General features: G+C 35.6%; 1 protein-coding gene across 4 annotated transcripts in view; it reads left to right on the forward strand.

The window, feature by feature from the left end:
• The window catches only part of atf2 (activating transcription factor 2), a 27,049-nt gene extending 22,146 nt beyond the window's left edge, over nucleotides 1-4,903 (forward strand). For 3 of the 4 annotated variants that reach the window (XM_015376259.1, XM_015376257.1, XM_015376258.1), the window contains exon 12: nucleotides 4,220-4,903. In XM_015376259.1, the coding sequence (XP_015231745.1) occupies nucleotides 4,220-4,458 (239 nt within the window). In that variant the 3' untranslated portion in view covers nucleotides 4,459-4,903. The remainder of the gene's footprint in view (nucleotides 1-4,219) is intronic. The other variant, XM_015376260.1, reaches the window with a different exon arrangement.
• The last annotated feature ends 20,336 nt before the right edge of the window (nucleotides 4,904-25,239 follow it).

The raw sequence follows: 25,239 nt of genomic DNA on the forward strand, positions 1-25,239 counted from the left end.
CAAAGAAAGAAACAACGAAAGAAAAATGTCTGAGGACTTCAGTGTTGAGGAAGAGCATGAGTTCTTTGCCGAGCTGAATGCGCACTTTCGTCTGGTTTGGTCTGCCGCGGTTTCCTGCTGCCCTCCAGACCACCTGCACAAAGCAAAGCCTACAGCCTCCACTGTGGAGTTCCTTGGAGATCGTAGAGGGCATGCGCGAGATGATTAAATTCAAAGCAGCAAAACATGCGGAAATGATCCAGGGTTTCCGCAGATCATTCAAAATAATTACAATTCATTAATTTTTTTGTATTTTTTCATTAATTTTTATCGGATTTCGGTGTAACAATCAACATCTACCGAACCGAAAACCGTGATCACGAAACCGTGAACCGAACCGAACCGTGGATTTTGTGATCCGTTCCACCCCTAGTTTGTAAATATCAACACTCCATAAACTGCTTAATTTAATACGTAAATATCCCCCATTTAGCTGTGCTGCGTGGTGGGGCAGCGTAACTTCTCTGTCATGCTTGGTTGTCAAGGATTAAGGATAGAAAAGACTACGTCGTTACACAAATAATTTTCAGCATGATAGAGAAGACATTTTAGAAACAAGTACTGATGATAGGGAAGGTTTTGTGTGTTCAGACACTTCTTCATGGAGTCGAATTTTAACATCTGAGAGCAACCAGAAACACTAATATGAAAACACTGTTAGTGCTGCTAACAGCACAGAGTCTCAGCACTGATTGCCGTATTTTCCACACTATAAATCGCTCTAGACTATAATTTGAATAAGCCAATATATCCAATATAAAGAAAAGTAAACCATAAATTAATCACAGTGGACATTGAGTAGCAGGGACATTACAGTTGTGCTAAATTAACATGAAAAACCAAGATAATAATGTGATGGTGAAAAGAAGAAATGGCACCATCTTCTGTTTAGATTATTTGAATGAATACATGTCTTTGATTCTACAACAGATCTCAGGGTGCAAACAATCTGAAACAGAAAAAAGAACAACACGCCAAGAGCACATTTCTTGGTGGCGCTTTTTCCGGCCGTATCCGTTAAGTTTTCAACCATGTTTAATTACTGGTCACTTAAGAGGCTGCTGCGCCGATGATGCGTTGCAATTCCAGCGGCCATATTAAAACATAGAGTGACTCTGTCATGTAAAATTGTTATATTGCAGTAAATTAATCGAGAATATTCTGTATATTTTTATAAGTCACTCTGCCGTATAGGTCGCAAAACATGTAAAAACATTTGACTTATACTTTGAAAAATACATTACACTAAAAACTGAGAGCTACATCACCACCCGTTTCACTGAAACAAAGAGGCAAATACCCCACATGTCAAGGCAACACACCCTGTCTTCTACATCTCTGTTCATTGGAAGTCATAAGTGTTTCACATACTTTAATTCATCTTTTATTTCATTCAGTAACCTAATTGCTTCCTGTTTTGTTAGATACTGTAAACATTATTTGTTATTACTTATAAAATCAATGTGTAAGAAAGATCCTCTTGATAAAAGACAAAACTACGACTTTCAAGAAATGGCCGCTTTTCTATTGTTGTGATCATTATTAGTGATCATTAATCGGTTGATAAAATCAATCAGCTTAAGATCAATTCAGCAATAGATAACTTGCGTTCCTAGGTTGGATATATATTGACGGTCCCCAAGCAACACCTTTGTGGAAGGAGAGAGCATCAGCATTCACCCTAACTTCATACATAATCACATATTTTTATTAGGGCTGGGTAAAAAAATAGATTTTGAATCGATTCCTTTACATTTTTGCAAAATCGATGTCTAGGTATTGAGATCGATTAGTTTTAAAGTGACCCGCGTGACGTTCACATTCAAATGAGCAGGAAAGATGCACTCAAGATTACTTCAAGCCAGACAGCTGCAAATTTAGCAAATAGGTTGACTGAAGACCTTAACAAACGGGGGCTGACCAGCAAACACCCTGTAGTTGATGCAGACAACGCTGCAAATATGGTTTGTGCATCGAAGATAATGCAGCTCATGCATGTCTGCTGTGTCACCGTCTGCTTGCTCGAGTGAGGCTTCACTCTTTCACTTTTCACAAACAAGTTTGCGCTTATGAGACAGTTTTGTTCACATCTCAAGTTTAAACTGTCTGATTTACAAGTTTGCACTTTGTGTTTAATGCGACAGGAAAAATTAAAATACATGAGTGTTTTGAAACACAGTTGAACCACTTTCATTATTGTAAAAACAGATTAAATCGAAACGAATCGATTTAAAACTGTATTAATCAAATTGATTCAGGACTTTGGCGAAAATACCCAGCCTAATTTTTATTATTTCATTTTGGCTCTCTACAAATGCTTAAATACTCTGTATGACTAAAATGATGAAATGCTCTATACCTGATTAAAAAGAAGGGCAATAGAATGAAATACAAATTTCAATCTAAGCAGTTTTGCTGTTTTTAGAAGATGTTGTGGGCACCCCATCAGGCCCCTTAGGGCCCCTTGGTGCCCGCAGGCACCACGTTGGTGACCCCTGCTCTAGATTGTGCAGCCAGAATAGGTACAGTTCAGAGCTGCTAGCTTCCTCCACAAATACTTCCTTAATTTCTCCCTTTTCCTATCTCTGGTGAAGTGATGGTGAGAAATTCTCTACCTCCATGTTTTTCCACCCTTTTCCCACACAACATACCCTGTTTAAACATTATATTTGGGCAGAAGTTGATTGTGTGAGAACAAGATCAACAGTGATCAAATGTAAACATTGTGGGAGAAAAAAACATGGTGCAAAACAAAAGCATTGATATGGTCAGTTTGATGCAGAGGCTGTGGAATGATTTAGAGTTTTTCAACATTGAGCTGTCTGAACAAACCATGATAAATATAAAACATTTAACATTTAGTTTAGATGATCGGAGTAAAAAACAAGGCTATCCTGGAGGAAAATGTACTAGAGGCTGGAAGAGACTGGAGACTTGGAGACACAAGCCATACTGCAGAGCAAGTTTAGATCAAATGGTGTGTGATAATGGCCAAGTCAAAGTACAGATCCAAATCCCATAAACAATGACAAAATCTGAAAGAGCTCAATGCGTTTTGTTACAAGGTACTGTACCCAAAATCAAACCGCCTTGTTGGAAATCACTGAAATAATCTATTTTGCTAATTAGTAAAGCCTTTATATTAAACTCTGACCAATCCACTAAAGACCTCATCAAGCTCTATGTTACAAATCCCATAAGGCTGCTCTGCCCTCCAGATCCTGTAATACCCTTCATCATCCTGCCCAGGCGTGGCCATGGCAGGTGGAGGGGAAAAGCCCAGACTGCCCACAAACAAGCCAGGACATGGTTTCACCTGGCATGGCGAGCCGTCCATCTGTTTATAGCAACGGTCTGCTTCAGAAACAGTATAATAAAAAAAGAAAAGCTGCTCCTGGAAGCAGAAACATAGAATATTATGATAGATCTACTTGCCACCACTTAGCGTTGTTAGAAGTGATGATGTTCACTTGAACAAGAAACAAACTCACCAGTCTAATTTATTCTGGATTTAACCTTCTGAAACTGAATCAAGGAAAAAAAAAAAAACATTTAAGGCCAAATGAAGCCTCCACTTTAGTGGGAATCTTTTTAAATTCTCAAAGACTCAGTCATTAATTACAGAGAGCCATAACAAGTGACTTCATATCATTAGCCGTATTAATTATCACTCTGCTCCTTATTCCTGTATGAAACAGAGCATGAGAGTGGAGTCTCTTTTTTTTTCCATCAGGATCCAATTAATTCAAGGCAACTGCCTAACAGCTGGTGGCATTTCGACTCCAAGTCTTTCCTACTCTCCAGTGTGAGCATCATTAAAATCAGGTGCTGTAATCATCTGTCGCTGCAGTAGTTGGCAAGGTAACAAGAAACAAATGAGAATGCAGTTAGGGATGGGAAACACTGCCACATGCCCCAGAATGTAATGCACCCTTATGATGTAGGTTTAAATTGACATTGGAGCGTTAATTAAAGGAAAGGGGTGCAAAAGTAGCATTATGGGGATTAATGAAATGCTTTGCATACTCCACATGCAGATAGCTGTTTTGCATGTGATTAAGGCTCCTGCCTCAAAGTTTTCCCAAGCCTTTTGGATTTTATCTGCTAGAATATGATTTCTGTAAATAGCAGTCTAAGCGCGTTGGGCATCCTGACTGAACTTTTTTTCCTCTTTTTCTTGATGCCTGTACAGTCTCTGATAAAGATGAAAGCTGTGAGGAGATGTCAGTCCCCAGCAGCCCGCAGAACGAGGCCATCCAGCACAGCTCCATCAGCACCTCCAACGGAGTCAGCTCCTCCTCCTCGACGACCGCGGCCATCTCCGCCCCTCCCAGCGCCGCTTCGGCCACATCACAGCAGAGCACAGAGGAGAGCCAGCCGCGGAGGACAGGCACCAGGTCCCAGCCTTCAGCGAGCTGATCGTCTCAAACTGTACCCGAGCGTCCGGCGCTGGAGTCCCATTGGCTCTCAGAGCTTTTACTGTCACACAAAAGAAAGCTTCAGCTCTGGACCTTACAGTTTTTAATTTATTCTCGATTGTTTTGTTGATGTTTGGTAAATTTTGTACTTGATAGGCTATGCTTTTAAAAATGCAATGTTTTCTCTTTACTAAAGAAAGGCACTTTAGGTGTGACATGTAAAAAAAAAAATTGTGGCTTAACTGTTTTTATAGCTGTTTGAATCATTTATTGATCTTATACAGCAGGGAAAAAAGCGCGTAAACATTTCTCAGTTATATTTCTAAAGTATGGAAGAAAAAAAGTCTCATTGGAATCTACCTTTTTTGTTAACACCGAATTTTAAACACTGAACTTTTTCAACAACGAATTTTAAACACTACATTTTTTTTAACACCAAATTTTAAACACAGAATTTTTTAGACATTGAATTCCTTACACTCAATTTTTATCTGGTAAAAATTCAGCTGCAAAAAAAATTCAGCTGCAAAAAAAATTCAGCTGCAAACAAAATCAGCTGCAAAAATTCAGCCGCAAAAGTGTTGACCTTTTGGTGAATTCAAGCCAAAGCAATCTACACTCGATAGAGTTGAGCAGCTTCTAGCCAATGAAATTAGCTCATTTGGTCACGTGACAAAACGGCTGCGCTCAGTGGTGCCGTGCTAGCTGTGATCGGCTCAGTCGTTTCTCCCAGTCTGATAAGAGGAAAAACTCTAATAGCTGTCTGTTAGTAGCTAACTGACGTTTTGTAATTCTATCTGTTTAACAAAAAAAATCCTCATTCAGCCGCTGTTCCCGGCTGAATGACTTTTGCGGCTGAATTTTTGCAGCTGAATTTTTACCAGATAAAATTGAGTGTAAGTAATTAAATGTCTAAAAAATTCAGTGTTTAAAATTCGGTGTCAAAAAAAAGACAGATTCCAATGAGACTGTTTTTCTAAAACATACTAAAGGGGTTGTTGAGATGAAATACACTACAGGTGTTGGTTATAAATCAACAACAATTCAATCCATTACTTAATTAATTATGGAAAATGAAGTAAAATGATACAATGAAGGACTGAAATTAGATTTTGACTGTTTTGTTTTTGTTTTGCTGCACAATCTGTCTCTAAATCTTGATTTTTCAGATCTTTCCAGGGATCTTCTGCTGGATTTCAGTTCAGGTTACTATAGAAACTTGATTGTATCTTCTGAGGCATTGTCTTGTTAATAACAATGTCTTCTGTTGGATTTCCATCCAAAATCTTCTAATAAATGTCCCCTTTCATTTAAAATATTAATTTATTGTCCAAGAATGGGGAGTTCATCCTCTAGCTCAGTAGTTCCAATCCTGGCCCTCAGGAAATGCTGTGGATTTTACATGAGCTCCAGAAAATGTTTTTTTCATTTCGATGTACACACAGACCTTTGCAGTCCTGATAAACGCTTTTCTTGGGGTAGGCTTAAATCTATCTTAAGCTCTCTATTGGTGCTCCTTGTAATCGCTTTGTTGGTGGGGGAGAGGGCACCTTAAATAAAAAAAGTTTTTAAACGGGCAGTTTCCTCTTAACAAAGAGGGAGTTTGCCCTCTGGTTATTGCACAGCCCTCGATTCCAACGTCTCGCAGCAGTAAAGTTGCAAAGGTCATAAGCAAAATATTTGCTTTTTCTAATCAATTCTATACAATAAAATGTGTTTTTGTTTTTTTTATATGAACCTATTAACACAGAATATTCCTAATATGGACCTTTCCTGTCTTACTGCTAGTAGATTCCAGCTGATATACTGGCTTTCTATGAGTTTTCATAGATTTTCTCTGACTTACAGATTTTTTAGCTTAATGATAATTCAGCACCATTGCACCAATTTATGAAGTCAATGGTTTTGATTTGATTATCTTGGTTCTTACTGACTAACAATGTGAATTTCATCTCAATGGCCCCATTTAAAAAACCGCTTCCTGAGGAAAAACGTTGGCGTTACCTGCTATATGTTTTTTTACATGAAGGCAGTCCATTAATAAGTTTACCAAAGTGCTTTATGGTTCTTCTGTTTTAAATCATTTATAATTACTCTTGTTATAATAAAGTTTTTTTGTTTGTTTGTTTGACCATTTTGCACATATTTGAGAGATGACGGGTTTACGTTCTGAGTTGGTTGAGCACTGGCAGCTTTTTTTAGGAGTAGATTTTTGAATGCTGACACAGACATTGCATAGCTGAATTTGGCTGAGATCAGCTGTAGTGGCCGTAGTGCAAGTCTGAATGTTTGGGCTCACCTCTGCATGTAAAATAGTCCGATGGAGGTGAGCTGCTTAGATCTGTGTGTTTTCTCATTTACATTCCATCTGTAGTCTGATTGTTCCTGAAGCAGTGATTGTAGGATTGAGGTGCATTTTATTTTCATTCCTCAGACCATGGTGATGTTGACCTTATTCAGTGCCATTAATGTGTTTTGCATAAATGATTTCCGTATTTATTTTAATGCAGATTAAGCTTGGGTTTATCATTGTTCTCCCAGATTTAAAGGGCCCCCTGAACATGTTTGCTCTGCTTTGTTAGCTGTGTTTGCTTTGCAAGTGACTCTTTAGGGCTTAAGTGTCTAATGCAAAACATTAAACTTTCCATGAACAAAAAACTTTCTAGGAAACACTAAAAGAAATTAGATCAGTAATACATCATATGTGATCTGTCTTGATATTTCATTTTATAGGATTGTACAGCTTTAGTAGCTCCATTACCTGGTAAAAATGACTCACTTTGAGATGCATCTATTTTTGATTCAATTGGCTTATGCAAAATCAATATCATTTAGATGTGGATTGAAATCACATTAGCTATGTTAGTTACAGTACAGCTAATGCCCCTAAAGAATTGTGATAATTGAGATAAGTACAAAAAACAAATTTCAACTTTAAAAGTCAGTTTGCCTTTTCCCTTTTAGTCTGTACTGGCTTACTACTGTGTAGTTGAAGAAAAAACAACAAACAGGTTAAGACATTGTTTTCTTAAAATGTGATTTTTAAGGTTTTACTGTTATGTGCTTATCTGCATGAAATAATGATTCTCTGCGAGAATTTTGCAGTTTATTTCTGTCTCAATTAAGAAAACATCAAACAAGTTATTACAACTTGTAAAGGCTTATGTGATTTTTTTTCTTTTGTTTTTCCCCTCAGACTTAATGGTTACTAAGGGGTGTGGTACTGTGTTGACAGTGTAATTGTAATGTGAAAGTTCTGTAAAAAAAAAAAAAAGTTAACTAATAAGTTGTTGTAATAAACCTTTTAATAACTCTTTAAAAAGTCATCCTGCTTTCATTTGACGCACTTCTTTGCCTGGATCTGAAGATGTGAAGAGGTCTGCAGAATGTAATTTTGCATGAGAAAATCTGTTTTCTTATGGTTTTATAGAGAACATTATTGGCACTCCTAAATATTAAGAAAATAAAAACCATCTACAGTTGTGTATTGCTGCTCTTAGGCAACAATATCATTTATATACTGTGGTGAAGACTGCCACCTTGTGTTGTATCTGAGTTAAAGCTCTAATTCATTCCCTCTCTACTTTCAGGGATGACAGCTTGTTTCAACCAGCCTTTAAGTTTTATTCTTATTTATTACTTCTGATGAATGTAGTTCAAAACTCATTAAGACACCATTTAAAAGTTGTGTAATGCAAAATAGGACAATACTGTCAATGTGTTTGCTAGTAGTAACAGTTTCACAAAATTTATGAAAAAGGTGCTGAGCCATAGCTTTAGTAATCTTGTAGCAGAAACTCTGAAATCGTTAAAAACTATATTGAAAAAGATATGAAACAGCTGAAGCATTCAGAAGCTTTCAATGCCGATTCAAAATTTAAAACGTCTTTCTATTTGAAAGCAGTTTGCCTTAAAGGGCACAACTTAGTGAAGAGATAAATGTTTTTGACTGAGTTCAAATTTAAAGCTAATGTTATAAAAGTTGCAGTTTGGAATTACTGAATGAGTTGAACTTTTACAGGTGGATTTATTAAATAAGGGAAAACTATGCAGCAATCAAAAGAGATGATCTGACTTAGTCTGTTATGTAGTACGTATAAGTTGTGTTTCATAATGCACATGTGGATTTCAGTCTGGTTTGATAATACCTTAATAATTATTGCCCTTATTGTAAAACTCATTTAAAAAGCTTTCAACAGACTTAAGTTTACAGTTAGAGCGATATATATGTGTGTATATATATATATATATATATATATATATTTTTTATTATATTTCACATTTCTACCCAACATATCAGAGGTACAGGCTCATGACGACTGGCTATAGGGTGAGTAGAGTTATTGGTTAGTAATTTGTGAACAGCAGAGTGAACAGTGAAAAGGCGATATCTCAAACGATATGAACTCCAAATGTTCTGTTTTAAACTACTTTATAAGGTTAAGGCATTTTAAAGTGACTATTTCATTTTTACACTGATTATTGTTTGGTTATTTTTTTGTTTAAATTTCTTACTCTAAAAAAGCCACACTAGTTGATTAATGCTCTTAATCCAAGAACCATTTAGAATCCTAAGTCCCTTCTTCTAAAGAAAGTTTTTAGTGTTGGTAAAAAAAAGATTTCACCTTGTCCTTTTTGTGTAAAGAAAGTCTAGTTCTTCTCCTCCTTTCAACCCACAGGTTTCTACTTAATTCAGGTCAGAGGGCAAAGATGGACAGGAAGGCTGGTTTTGTGCCTTAAGAACTAATCCTGTGTTGCATTGTCCATATGTATTAAAACATTAAAATATGGTGCAACTAACGGACAGTTGTCCATTTCCTGGAAGAAGCTACCTAACTTCTAAGCACAATTTCCTGGTGTTTTAAATGGTTTATGATGCCAACTTTATTACAAATATCCCCAGAGACTCTAGAGGAGAAACAGCCCACAGCATCACTTGTACTGTGATGCTGACCGTTAATCTGGTCCAGTGCGACAACAGAAATGGTAAAGAAATTACAAATGTTACAAAACCAAGCAACATGCATTGTAGCTACATAATGTCAAATCTATAGTGTAACTAGAGTATCATGAATAAGAATGTTTATGGATGACATGTTGAAAGTGAGCTTTATCAAACTTAAGATCATGTAGTATTGCTGATTTTGGGAGGATTCCATTTTCATCTATTATAACACCATTCGTGTAATTTTATTTTGTGTTTAGAATTACTCTTTGTACCCAGGAAGAGTAGAAGCAGCACCTTGCTTTAGAATTTGGATCCTTAATGAATATAAAAAAAAAAAATAATAATAATAATAATAAATAAATAAGAGGGGAAAGTAAAACCACAAGTAAAATGTTCAGGTATTATTCAACATGCACCAAGTTAGATTGGCCAGCAGGTGGCGGGATTTTATAACCCAACAGAAGTGACAAATATTTGTCACTTCTGTTGGGTTATAAAATAAATATTTATACACTGTCTCCGTTTTTTTTTTTTTTAAGGAAACAAGTCTAAAACTTTTCTCTAGCTTCACATTTTCATTCATACTCTTAACATCACCCTGATCCATTCATGAAATTTTTTTCCACAACTGTGCCACTCTCCTTCATTACTGAGATAAACTGTGATGCAGTTGGAGTGCAGAGTTTTGACATTAATTCAGGAAGTCGTATAAAAACATAATAATAATGCTCAATAATGTCAAGAGCTAATCATCTTTATACACAATCCCCTCATTTTAGGGGCTCTGGTGCATTTGGCACATTTAAATGCTTGAAAAGGAAAATATTATTTTTTGCATTCATTTAACAAAACTAATTTGCATGCAATGATTCTGTTTGATTGTGGATATTTCCTTTCTAAAGGTTGAGTCTTCAGCTAAGCTAAATTTATGTTGACATTATGTCTGTGTACCTCAGAATTCATTCAGCTTCCTCCAAACTCTCTAATGGGAAATGTGGTTTTTCTTGCTCTCTTTCATCAGTCCATAGAGAGCTGCTCCAAAATTTCTTCACATTTTTCAGTAGATGTTTTTCTTTTTTTGTTCCCAGCAAACACTGATCAAAGTCAAGTGGTAAACTCCCATACATGCATGCATGCCTACCCTCCTAACGTGTCTACTTCTCTTGCTGGATGTCATTAAAGTAGATTTTCTTCACAAGGAGCTGCTCCTGTGATAATCCACCTTAGCCTTTTTGCATTGCTTACATCACCAGTGCTTTACTTTCTTTAGCTGAATATCAAATTTATTCTCACTTAATGCTTTTTTATCTGATGGAATTTTTTTCTTTTTACTTCCAAGGTATGGGCAGTTTTATTGGCACAGGAAGCTCTTGATGTGATTTCACAGAAAATCTACTGGATGCAAACACTTGAAAACATCTTAAGACCTTTAATCTCCATAATTTATCTAATGAAGAAATTATCCATACCAAAAAAAAAAAAACAACAACTGTCCTATCACCTTGGATCCATTAAAAAAAAGGAACTGGGCATCCTAGCAGAACCAGAGCCTTCACAGAGTTTAACACCTGCAATAACCTTTTTAACAGGAAAACATGTAATCATTTATCTGTTTTGATCTTTTGGTTATATTGGAAAGTCACATATTTAGTGCTGTTTTAGAGTTTCACTATAGGGTTTATTATTAATTCTCCCTTCAGCGGCATTAAAGTAACACTTGATTGAACAATCCCTTTCATTAGGATGTGCATACTCTTAAATTAAAGCCAAAAGCATGTATTTGAGCTATATATAAATTTTTCAGTGAACATATATAGTAAAAGAATTTGCTTTAGTGTCTAAATACATATTGAGAATCCGAATAAGGTTTCTGTGTGAGCTTCCTGGAGTTTTCCCTGCCAACGCTCCAGTTGGTGGCACTCTGGCTCTCTCTGATGTTACTTAACTAGGGCAACCCTGATTAGCTGCTGATCATAGCGCAGAGAATCGTTAATAGCGTTATGTAGGTCAGACTGCTAGCCAATAACAACACTTTTGACTTTATGCATATTTTGGAGGCATAAAGTCATGTGATTGCTAGGTTTGAAAAAAATCTGCCCCTTGGAGGTTGAATCAAAATGTACTGACTTCATTCCAGTGACAGACAGCCTATTAATTCTGATTGTTTGATTAATGAATTCCCCCTGGCAACAGCTCTTAGGTGTTAATTATTCATTTCATAATTATTTTAATGTAAATTTGAAGACGGTTGGATTAAAAGCATTTTGACTTAACACTGTTTTCTGTTTAAGATGGCAGGAAATCCATTTTTCAGACAGTTATGTTCTTTTTATTGAAGGTAAACTAAGTTTTTGAAATGGAAATAAAATAATTTCCCTTTTCACATAAAAACACTAAAGAAATATGAAAAAGGCTGAACAGGAATCACCAAAAGAGATTTAAAGGACTCTATTTGAGGGGTGATGCAGCTTTTTTTTCTCAATAAAAAGATAATAATGTTGAGCTGATTTAGTGACAGGCAGCCTGCTCCAGCTGTTCCCATAATTCGACAGGTAGTGCCGTCCGGCCCTTAGCATTCCGCAGACGCAGGCAGGCACTTAATTAGGCAAGGATTAGGGGCCAAACTGCCTCATTTACGTGAATTGTATCCTAAAGACAAACTGGCTGCTCTGTCTCCTTCAGGGGGCATCTGGGGCAAATCTGAAAAACGCAGAGGTTGCTAAAATGAAGCCGCTCCGGGCCCAAGAGTCCAGATTTCTTGACAATGAAGAGCCCCTCTCCCCCTGCTGAGGGGTGCTGTTTCTGAGCGCTCGCTTTAACCCCTCAAATCCACGGAGGCGAGAGATGAAACAGCTTGATTTACATTTAATTCAGATTATGTAAATATACTGGTTGTGTCCCAAATCAAACAGGGGGGCACAATGCAAGCTGCCAGTGGAAGCCAGCGGAGATGGCCTCTATTGTCATTGAAATGAAGGGCATCAAACATAAATCTTTTATACATGGGAGGATATTTAATTGAACTCTTTGTGAGATGATAATATGTTCCTCGTACAAATCCTGATAACTTGTCATTACCCTCCGTCTGCAGCCTCTACACACACTGCCAGGCAAACTGAGTCTGTTTGCTTCTGCTCTTGGATGAAGGGCAGTCTGCCTCTGCCACTGGGGATGTGCATCTGTTTAATGGCATTAAGGAGGTATATCAGCTCGGTTATCGTTCAGTACACAAGTGGATGCAAATCCACAGTGGGCACATGCATGTGCATGGGGTGATTTGGAGTCTGCCAATCCATCCCTTGGGCATCAGCTCTCCACAATGTGTTTGGAGACGGTATGGCGCCTTTGGTGACATTAGAATGCACTGAAGGTCTTTTCACACTGGAGGGGATGTTGCACCACAGGCAGGTCCCACTTCCCACTCTTAACCCTGTCTCCTATTTGATTTAGCTTATTTTGTTATCAATATTTAATGTTGGTCCTGTGCACTTTGAGTGATGATGATCCAAGGCTGCACAGTGGGCTGGAACTAAGAGCTTGTAGTTGTTTAGTCAGCACTTCATTGTTTGTCAGAGGAACTACTCAGATCAACAAAGTAAACCTTCTTTTGGATTTCATCCAAAATAGCTATCTATCTTTCAGACAGAGAGGTGCCTGTCATTGTGTACCAAGGTTGGGTATCTCTGATTTATAGATGACATGTATGTAGATACACTTTAAATGCTCCCATATAGGACCAATACATTTAGCCACAATTGATTTCAATGCAGCATGTTTTAATTCAGCTAAACGTAACAGTTTCTACTTCACATGAAACAGAGGATTAGACAAATTTTTTTTTTTTTATCATTCTTAGAATAATTCAAGAAGAATCCCAACAGTCCATTGGGACATTATTAGATATTAAACAGAAGGCATATTACTTATTTATTATTCAGCTGTGGACTTAAAAGATTCCTCTTGTAAAAATGGTTGTTATCAAAGCTCAAAAAACAAAAATTTAAATGCAACTTTTAATGGAATGCAGAAAACTAGTTAAATTGAAAAAATCATAAAAAAAAACAATGATACGATAACAATATCAGACTAGCAAGACCTAAAACACTTTCATTTTTTATATTTGACTAAATAGCTGCAGATTTGTTTCTAAACAGTAGGAGTTTGCAGCCTGAGGTATGGCAGTAGAAGAAATTTAGGCAAGGCAAGGCAAATTTATTTGTATAGCACAATTCAGTTCAAAGACAATGCAAAGTGCTTTACATGATTAAAATATAGGAAAATGAAACAGAGATTTATTTTAAGCTTATTTTTACATTTTAAACAAATTCCCCTTTATTATTGGCTCTTGTGGACTTGCATATGTCTACGAGTCGAAATAAATTATCTAATCCTAACCTTCACCTGGAAACTAAAAGAAACTCAGCTGTTTTTTGTTATACCCAGGTGTTTGGTTTGCTAGTTTTATGAAAGAATTTAGATAGTTTTTCCAAAACACTGGACTTTTTTCATTTTTAGGCTTCTGCACAAAGACCCTAGTCTAAGACTTTTGGAAGTGCAAAGCTGCCAACTAAGCAAAAGACAAAAAATTGCTCAAAAATCTCATCATTACAATGTAGACATCTTCAAAATAAAATACATACATTTATCACATTATCAAGAAATACTATTACACTCTTACTGCAGCAGAAAATCCTGTTGTCTTCCACTGCTCCTCTTTATTTCTCTGAAATAATGAAGGATGCTGCTGAAGCCAAAAAGCACCCAGAATCACTTTTGTATCTTATGACTCCTCTAGACTCTCATTAAGATGTCACTCTGATTGAGGCTTCTCAGGTTCTTCCACAATCCAGATTTAGCTGAGAGGCAAGAGCTCTGTTAAGATTCCCAATTCATCATAAACTCTCCAGCAGAAATCATGTTGACTTTGCTCTACCTTCTTAACCACAGCCTCTAGCAGGATAACTTCATTTTAAAATGACGGACAACTTCCTAAGCATAAATCTGTTGACCCTTGCAGACATTTCATAGCTGTTAAAAGGGCATAGTCACACTATATGTCAAGCAAAAATAACAAACAACTAAAGCCATTGGGCTATGAAATAATAAGGTACATGATAAAGTACATGATGCATCCAACCTGATAGTGTCTAGTATATATTTCTTGTTTTGCCTCAATATTATTCAGCAGCAGGGACCTGAGCAGAAAAATGTAGACAGGTGCGTCATCCACTCACAAAAGCTAAATGGCGATAATTGCACTACTTAATGCCTGAATGAGTCTGATCTTCCTGCAATGTCTCAGTGAAAATTGAAATCCCACTAACAGATATTAAAAATTAACGTATCTACAGCAACTCCCAAGTTTTAGTAAATTCTCCACTGAGAACATCAAGGGGGAAAAATAGAACAGTAAACAAAAGTAAAAAGGGAGACAGCAAAGGTAAGAAATACTTTAATTGAATAAGTTTAAAAAGTCATACCCTCGTCCACACTCTTTATTTCAAACAATTTATCAATCTGTATATAATGTCATTCATACTTAGATTGTACAGAATTGCACTGCGGTTTCTAGGCTCAGTATTAATAAGTTTCCTCGCACGCATAATTTTAACAGCTTAACCAGGAAGTCCTAACTTGGTAGCTCTATTACTGATTTGTTTACCCTGGCGCACAATTACATGATCATATTGCAGTTATTATTTTAAATATACATGAAAGGCTTTATTTACAAACAATAATTGAATAATAATTAAATAAAAACAAAGTGTAAAAGAAGAAAATAACAAATAATACCCGCAGTCACTTTTCAGGAAAAAATTGTATGTAACCTGACTTACTGTAGCTACTAGTTAATCATCTTAAAAAATGTCCTATATGGGGACTATGCCCATTTAATGTCTCCTCTGTATTAGATCGATGTCTGTATATGTTCTGTGCCATTTGTTTGGTGAGAACATCTTTGTTCCATATCTGAGGGATGATTATCTCATAGAGGCTTGGAGAGCTTAGTTACAAGTAGCAAATAGCAGAACAAGTTTAGGATTTCCTCTGACTGAATATGTAGACTAGGGATTCCTGCTTTTTTTTTTTTCATTTCTTAAAGCTACAGTTTGTGATTTTCAGTGACATCTAAAGGTCAGACTGCAGACTAGTGACATGAACCGCTCCCCCCACCAACAATACGGAGGACATCATTGCACAAAATGGCTTCCTATCTTGTCAAGGAATGACAAGGTTTGTTTACGTAGACACAGATTTTAAGTAGGCCTAAGGTAGCGAATATGGTCATAGTTGTTCCACATCGACGCCATCTTTTAATGAGCTGCTTAGCACAGTGACATAAGCAGACTATATAATTGTAGTCCTTTAGTCTGATAGCGAGTTTGTGTTAATTGGAAGTGTGTATATTCCCCGCTTACAGAGCCAAAGTCTTTATTTTTCTCTGAGTAACGAAAGTCTTCTTTACCTGTGAAACATCAGAGATGTTGCTGAATAAGTATAAATGCTGGAGAGTGACAGCATCATATAGCATAATAGTGCTTTAAACGTGTCTGAACAGCCTGTACTCCATAAACTGCAGGGATATTAGAATTTCACATATTTAATAAAATACATATGTTCACTACACTCTCCGTTCAACACTCTACTTACCACAGTTACATGTGAGCGTGATGGCGATCTCTACAATGAGTAGTTTGTCATCTTTTTGCTGACTTTAGCTATCTGCCTGCGTAAATGTAAACCCACTCCTATGTAATAATAAATAGCAATTTCTAAGGCAACATAAACATTGAGTTTCAGTTCATAGATGATACTAAATGACATACTTATGTATAATATATTACATTTCTATAATTATTACACACTGTAGCTTTAATATTTAATCCAATTTACAGCCTTGACATAAATAAATAAACATGCACAAAAAATAAATAAATAAATAAATAAATAAATAGAAGGTTTGGTATATTGCATATTTGTAACATAGACTGTTGGGGAACAGTTTGACCAGAAACAAGTGCTGGCCAAAGGTTCCTAGGTCCATCCTTAAAGTGAAATAACTGGCACTGAGGAAAGACACATGCTATTTTGGCAGTTTGAGTAATACATACAGTTTTTTTTTTGCCTATTTACCTCAATAGGCGTAAAGGGTTAAACTAAAACTCCTTAGCAGGTTTTATAAGGCTAAGTTAGGAACTTTGAAAGAGAATCTTTGGGCAGTCAGGCCCAGATTTATTGTGCTATTTTTAAATTTTTATATTTTATAAAACCAAAAAGTTGCTAAAGATACACTTAGATTTAAAGGGTCGTTTTCTGATGAGGACTGACAGTTTTTAAATGTGACCCTGGAAGATGTGTTTGAACTGGAGATAGTTGGTTGACCTTTGGCTCCACAATGCTTACGTCAGAGAATCCTGCTCAGGACATGCTGATCGGTGCAAAGCCTCATCGATCCTAAAATAGGATTGATTATACCTGCAGGGAGGATTCAATAGAGGTCCCTATTAACAGATGCTGCTAACATTAAACTATTTGAAATATCTAACACAAAAGTCCAAATTTCCCCCTTGGTTTTCTCATAAATAGAAAAGGATGTGGGGCTGACATTGACTTTCATTGCACTATTATACCCCCCTCTGATCTTCCCCTGCTTATCCTCCCCCTTTCTGCTCCCTGAACACTGACCAGCATTACTGATTGCTCCTGCATCACTTTAGGCACCGTTGTGTTGATTTATTGGCCCTGCAGCAATCTTGATCCCCCTCATTAGCTTCTTCATTACACCGTCGATCATTTCGTGGCGGGCCATATTGTAGTCCCACTTTTATCCCGCTTTGTTAGCTGTGGTTATTGTCTCAGAGTTTGCATAATCTTTTTTTTTATTTTTTTTATCTGTGGCCAAAATGCCTCTAAACCTGTTATAGATTGTGAAAATAAGTCAAACACAATACACAATACCATCTGTGTTGTGACCCAAACTTTGCACAGTTTGTCCTTGCACATTTTGCAACAAAATGATGTTACTAGAAATGGAGCACAAATTTTGCTCATTGTGTTTAATCAGAGAAACTCTTCCATAAAATAAAACAGTAATTTGTTTCTGTTTTTGCTGGTAAAAGTGTAAGTCAGTTACTCCTCCATCACAGCTTGTAAAAGTTCAAAAACAATCTGCACAATTTTAAAGATATCCATCCATCCATCCATCCATCCAACCTAATAGCAAGGAAGGCGGTGTGCACTCTGAACAGGTCACCAGGCAAAAATGGTTTATTTTTAAACTGGGAAAAAAGCTCATCTATGCAGAAATGGAATCTTCACCTAAAGAGTCAATCGGACATCTGCAGTTATCCGGAATGCTGTTGCCTGCGCCCTCATTGAAACTAAGTCCATAGAGCACATCCCCTCAGTTTTAAGTCCTTGCACTGGCTCCCTACATCTCGGAAAATACTTCTGATTGTTTTAGAGTACAGAATAGCTTAGTGACAAGATACATAGCAGAGTTGTTATCAGTGTATCAACTGCCCCCACCGTTCAGGTCTTCTGGCTTAAGACAAATCTAATTTGGCTGTGCTGTTTAAACATTATTTGTGTAAGACTGTTGTCCAGGTTCTTATAATTTCATTGTTAAATTTTTTTTATAATAATCTTATCTGTTTACCTTTCTTAATTAATGTTATGCCACTACCATGTACCTTTTATGTGTTTTCATTTTTATATACTTTGAATTGTCCTGCCACTAAAATGTGCTATATAAGTAAAACACATATATGCTTCAGCAGATTGTACAAATAAATAAAATTAAAAACAATGTAAGGATATTCATGCGTGATTAGCAGTAAATTAACTTGCCTTCCCTAACAGTTTCGTTTTGCATCATGAACTCTAATGTGAAAACATAAGAAAACCTAAGAAAGACTTGCGTTTCTTTTTTACGAACAAATTAGGGCACAATGATGTATTATTTTCATCAATACTGCGAAATTTATGCTCAAAAGTAGACGCCACATTTTTAGCTTTTATCCGAGTTGTTTAACTATGTGTTCACATTCTGGTAAACGATACTCTTAGGAAAGAGGAGTCTAAAGCTATCTTTATTAGGAACCTAAATAAAGGAAAATAAAGGTCGAATTTCAGATTAAATGTAATACCATATAGAGGCTGTGAGGTACAGTATAGAGTTGAAGGTGTGTTTCAGGATTAACATTACTGTTTTACATATGGTTGACATATAACAGCGCAAATTTACAGCAGTGAAGATATACACATAATCACTAATTGATCATGTTGTTTTATATATATATATATATATATATATATATAAACGTTTTTTATTTTTTACTGATATACATCCCTTATAATGGAAGGTTTTCAAAAACCTAGTTAGGTTACAATACGTTTTATTTTTTAAAGGAATTTTGGCATTTATTGAAGAGCTCCATTATAAATGCTGAACATTGCAATTTACAAAAAAATGTTTTTAAGAATCAAGTCTGTTTTGTCTCATCAGTAACCAAAATGATGCATCTTTGTTTTTATATCCTTCTCTGCTGTCAGAGACTGTCTTCCATCATGTTTACAGTCACCAAAATCCATAAAGATTTGCCATTTTGTAAATTGTGTCTTCTTGCATCAGCTGCACCAATCCAAGTCAGTCACCCTTTAATGGGATTTCCATAAATCTTCTAAATGGTGTTAAAAACAGACTTTCCTTCACATGGTTTTCCAAAAACCTCATGTGGACTTGGGAGATATTTTCAAGATGCACACGATTTGATAGAATTAGCTTTCTTTCAGTAAGCTGCTGCACCGTCTCAGCCCCATTTTCTCTGGGCTGAGCTTGAAGTTAATGGGATTACAGTCGAGGCTTCTAACCCAGGATCTTACTGTCAAATGTTCAAGTGCAGCACTGAGCTAATGAGGATACTTCTCATTACACATGAGGGGGAGAATGATTATTTTGTTCAGCACGTCACCCCAGAGACTATACGGTTGCTGCTCTCATTGTCTGCATATAAAATAATCAGTGATTCTTAATTTTTCATACTCAGTACATCTCAAGACAAAAAAACAATTGTGTTCATCTAAAAAACAAAAAAAGGAAATGACACTGCATTGCCCCTGCTGGTGGCAAAGACGTCAATCCTAAAAACAACCTTATCTGGACATTAAAGTTATTGTTTATATTATCACCAAATACCTCAAATTATTCTATTAAATTTGTGGGTGTTTATCATATTAAATATAAATCCTGAATTCAGGAATAAATGGGGGCTTCTGCATACTAAAAAGGACCTATACTTTGAAACTAAATCAACTGTTGAAATATTAATTAATTGTTCTTGGCAAATAGCTATTTGCGATTTTGCTAACACTGGTTTGTGTAAACTGGTTAATTTCAATGTTAATTACTTGGTTCAATATATCCATGTTTAAATACACCAATGAATGTTTCAGGTTTTTCAAATTCAAAGAAGCTCAGCATCTGCACACAAACGCAGTTTCGACAGACAAAACATGTTTATCTGCATAACTAGGTCATGCTGTGTGAGTGCATTTGTTAACATGCTTCTATATTCTACATACATACTTTAATACATATAACATCTTTATAAAGGTTTAAAAAAGCTTAGCATGTATGACAATAAAGTTAGATTGAAGCCTTAGATCAGAAGGTGAATTAATAACAGATTTAGATGCAGTGCCTTGAAAATTTGGCCTGTTTTTAGATTTCTGCTGGTTTATTTATTTATCTAGTTTTTTTTTTTTTTTTTTACAATTACATTAGAGTAACTTTAATTTCAGACAAAGATAGCTTGAAGAAAAAAATCCAAAATGATTTGAATGTGTTATAGCTATAACCTTAAAACATTTGACAAAATATTGTTAAACTGAAAAGATAATAGTTTATATTTAATCTAAACTATTATGATATTTTTATTACAAATTTGAACAAATTTTTGCTTTTTTACAGTTTTATGTTTTCTGATTCAAAATTGTTAGACTAAAGTTTAAATCTTTCTTTTCAGGTTCAGATTTATTTTAACACATTTAAATAAAAATTTTTCTAAATTAAAGTTTTTGACACAGATCTAGTTTAGGGGTAACTTGTGAAGCCAGATTAATAATATATATCCCTCCAGCTTACTCCAACACATTATAAATCTTGGCCTCCTCAGATCAAATCTGTTCAGGGAAAGGAGGGCCTTTTAGCAGAACCTTTTGAGCTGATTGGCTGAAGTGAAACCTACTCCCCACCTACCAAAGTAAGGTTCCAGCCTGTCACTGTAACAAATCCAATAGCAGCAGAAGCCATGAGAGTATACAACAACTTATGCTTTCACATAAACAAATAATGGATCCTAAAAGAAAAAAACAAATGTGATAGCAGCAACGTTTTGGTTCGAATGTGAGGTCAGGAGCTGTTTTCATCACAGCTATACGTCCAATCTTAAACCATGATACTGCAATCTTATTGACTGACCCTATTTTGGTTTGTCCCGAACGGTTGAAGCGAGAACGGGGTGAATTCTTAATTGCACAAATATTACCAAGAATTAGGTAGCAGTCAAGGTTGATTTAGGGTCGTGGGTCATAGAAGGAGACGTGTGGAACATAACATAAAAGCAAGATCCGTACAATGCCGCATGTTAGTATGGTGGTAGTGAAAGTGGCCAACAATCGGCTCCAGCTTTTTGTTACTCCCCCAAATCATATTAGGTTTCCTAGTTTCAAACTGTCCTTAGATGTTATTGTATGCAATATTTTTTTTTTTTTTGCCTTTTGATCAAATGGCAATCCTAACCATCCAATGAATACTGTTTCAGTATTTAAGGGATAGCTTATAGAGAAGCTGGTTTGCTGCCAGGGTAGGTTTACTCCACAAAAAAATCTCAAGATGGAATCTCTATTGTTGATTGACAATTAAATCAACACTGAATCCATCATTAAACTAAGCAGGCCCTTAAGTAACAGTAACTTGTGTTTACATGACTTTCAACCATTTGGAGTGTTTATAAGTCAGTGCGTGTGTGAGTGTTGGGTGTAGAAATGAAAGCTGTTTGTGAGGCATGAATGTTGGATATTCTTGATATTAAATCCAGAGGTGGGTAGTAATAAGTTACATTTACTCAGTTACATTTACTTGAGTAACATTTTGAAAGAAAAAAAGTACTTTTAGGTATAGTTTTACTGTGCCGTTCTTCTTACTTTTACCTTGAATAATATTATGGTAAAGTATCACTGGTCCTGGTAAAATCTCTGACTACTCTGTCCTCTGTAATTTGAACTATTACAAAAACTAGCAAATATATAGTAAACTGTAGATATCAAAAGTGGAAGTGTGTTAACCCTAAAATATCATAAAGTATCTGTAGTTCTCATTGTAAGGAGTGGTTTCTTAAGCTTTATGTTGAAAAGAGAAACTGGTAAAAGTATTTCTCCTGAACAAATTTGTTCTTTTATATTCATGGCATTTATTTGTGTTCTTTAGGCGTTTTATTCTTTAAAATGCCAGAACTTGTACATAAAGTCTGTTTGCCAGCATGATTTCTAAACATTAAGTCTGATGTTATTATCCAACAGTTACTCTTTACTCAAGTAGCCTTTCTACCAAATACTTTTTTACCTTTACTCGAGTAATTTCTTGGATGACTAATGTTACTTGATAAAAGAATGTTAAGGTAGTGCTACTCTTACAATTTTTGGGTACTTTACCAACCTCTAATTAAATCCCAGTTGGTCATTTATTCACAAATCATATTCAAATAGAACCTCTTCTTGTGTCCTTATTGGTGTTATTCTAGATGATGGTTCCAGTGTAGAAAATCAGAGGAGCCTCATCTTATGGTTCTTGAATGACTTTTTTATTCAGTTAATCAACATGAATGGTTCACAGTGTTTGAAGTATTTAGTTTTACATTTTAGGTATTTAGGAAACTGCCCTCAATAACTTATTATCTTAATATCATTAATAACATAAGAAATCTGAAATCTGTTTCCAATACAACAGCAAACACAAAGAACAAAGAGGCACAGTTAGCTAATTATAGTTTATATAACCTTAACCTTAAGTTCGTCGCACCATTTACACGGGGACATAAGCATAAATATGTCCCCATTTAAAATAAGCATAAATTACCTGTATGGGGACTTTATTAGGTTGGTAAGAAAATGAGAAAAAATTAACATTATGAAATTTCTCACCATGTAATTGTTCAATGAAAGTTTGAATCTGAGAAAATAAATTTATATTTTACTATTAGAAGCATGAGTGGTTTTTATTATTATTCTGTCAACATCGTTTAATTAATTTTCTTTATCCATCTGCAGTTTGCAATTAGGTATACATGCTAAGCAGCAGACCATTAATCTATTATGAGGATAAGCCTATGATGTACATTCTTGACAGAAGCGTGACAGTTAGAAATAAAAAACAAAGATGTTATATCTATAATAATTTTTTTCATTTTTATTACAAAAAATGATTTCTAGGACTATGTGAGGCGTGTGGGAGGGAATTTATTCATGTCCTTAAAGTCATGATCGATCTCCATGCTCAATGTCACTCCCTCCAGATGGTGGCTGAGATTGCAGGGTTTAGCTGATTGCTGCTACTGATTACAAAACACATGCAGCTGCTTGCTTTCATGCCAGCAAATGAATTAATCAAGGCAACAAAGAAAAACTAATCAACGTTTTAACATTTGCCTATTAATATAAAGTGATGGATAATTATTATTTGTGCATTCGGTATGCTTAAAATTGCTTTCAAGTCATGTTGTTTTTTTTTTTTGAAAGCCCTCTCATCCTGACCAGACACTGATATCATCACCTTCTTTCTGTTTATGTAGAAAAATGATCCGACTTTATTGGATGGATGAACTCGAAAAAGCAAGTGTTGATATTTGGTATCTTAAAGAGCTACCTCATTTTCAATTAATCAAGCTGCTTTATTATCATTGTTTATCATTATTATGATTCTGAATATCGCAGCATTTCTATTCTCAGTCTCTAAATCTATCTAACTTTTGGCTTTGAATACATAAGGAGGATTTGTGTATAGCATCTGTACTATTTACTCATTTATTTGTTTCACTAAGAAATGAAACTGTACTTTTTAGTTTCAGTTACAACTACTGTCCCTGCATGGCGAATATTAAAATGTCATTTTGTTTGTAGCTAGTGTTGTGAATTAAAGAATGGATTGCAGGTTAGAGCCTCACTTTTATCAGTGTTTTGATTTTTCATTAATCAAAATGTACTTATACATGTACTATTTGGGTTTTTTGGGTTGTTTTTGTGAGAAACTTTTACCTCTGTATCTTAAAGAGACACCAGGCATGACATACTGTAACGCAGGCTTAGCTCTACAGCAGTAAACAATGGATACCAATGATGATTCAGACGACAAAGAGACTTTAAATGTGCACAACTACACAAATGATTGACCACAACCCTATTATACATTATGAGCCTGTTGCACGCCCAAGAGAGCAGAGAGAGACCAGGGGGAGAATTAATGGCCAAAGGAGACAGATGGAGTTATGGCGTGAGTAGCAATCAGTGAAGTTCCTGCTATCAATACAGTGAATTTAAGATGAGACATTTTGAACACACTGAGTACTACAGTTATACTTTATTAAAGCTTACAAAATTAATGAAATATATCATCTTTACTAGTACATTCTTGATAGTATGATATATACTGCTGATATCAAATGCTCTGCAGGATATTCATGTTATCCTCATCCAACATGAGCTAACTCAGCTAAGAAAATGTTTGTAATGCTCTGATAACTATTCCTCAACATTCGTGTTTTATCATTTTCTTTTAATGGAATCATCCGATTCCATCTGATTCCATTAAAAGAAAATGATGAAACACGAATGTTGAGGAATAGTTATCAGAGCATTACAAACATTTTCTTAGCTTTTTTATTATTTTGTTTGATATAAACTGTTAAATTATTGTCATAGTTAAAGTATAACTTAACCCAATTACAAAATCCCACTAAAGTGGAACTCAGTGGTCAGTATGCAACAAAGGGACCATCTGAACACTGTAAAGTGTAGCTCTTTGTTCCTAATCCTTGCTCTCCCCTATTCGGTACACCCTGGACAGGTCCTCAGTCTTTCGCAGGGTAACAGAGGCACACAAAGATGTATGACCAGGCACACACACACACGCTCACACCTAAGGATAATCTATGTATTGTATGGCAGAGGGAATTCTTACTTAAACTAAAAAAGGATGTCATTCTTTAATCAGGAAATGCAGTGCGTTTTCCATGGGATATTCCAACAGGATATGTATTTGAAAAATTGCATCGTGAAACTATTCAGTGCTACTGGCAGTATGATTTATGGCTCGTAAATCCTCTCATAAGGTCTACTGTAAAAAAAGGTATTTCGCTTTGAGTCTCACATAAGACAGTATTAAGTGTTTTATCTGATCCTTGCTTAGCTCTTGTCTACATATACATGTAATAGACTTAGACAACTCTATTGTCATTTTGTATACACAGGATGTATACAAAACAAAATTTCAGTTTTTACAGCTTTCAGACAGTAAATGAGCAGCAGCTTAACAGTGAAATGAAAGTTTCCATTTCATAAAGGGCAGCAGTGATCAAATGTAAACAGTGTGGGAGCAACATATGGTGCAAAAAGGCATCGATGTCGAAGTTCAGAGCAGTGCAAAAACAAACAAATATATATTTGTGCAAAAATTCAGTAGAAAAACATTTTTGAGTTGAGTTTTATTTGGAAGTCTTTATGTGTGACTTGATTTAGAGTTTTTTTTTTTTCAACAGTCTGTATATTTCTATATTACAA

The sequence above is a fragment of the Cyprinodon variegatus genome, unplaced genomic scaffold (assembly GCF_000732505.1).
Source record: "Cyprinodon variegatus isolate N-32 unplaced genomic scaffold, C_variegatus-1.0 Scaffold132, whole genome shotgun sequence".
NCBI lineage: Eukaryota > Metazoa > Chordata > Actinopteri > Cyprinodontiformes > Cyprinodontidae > Cyprinodon > Cyprinodon variegatus.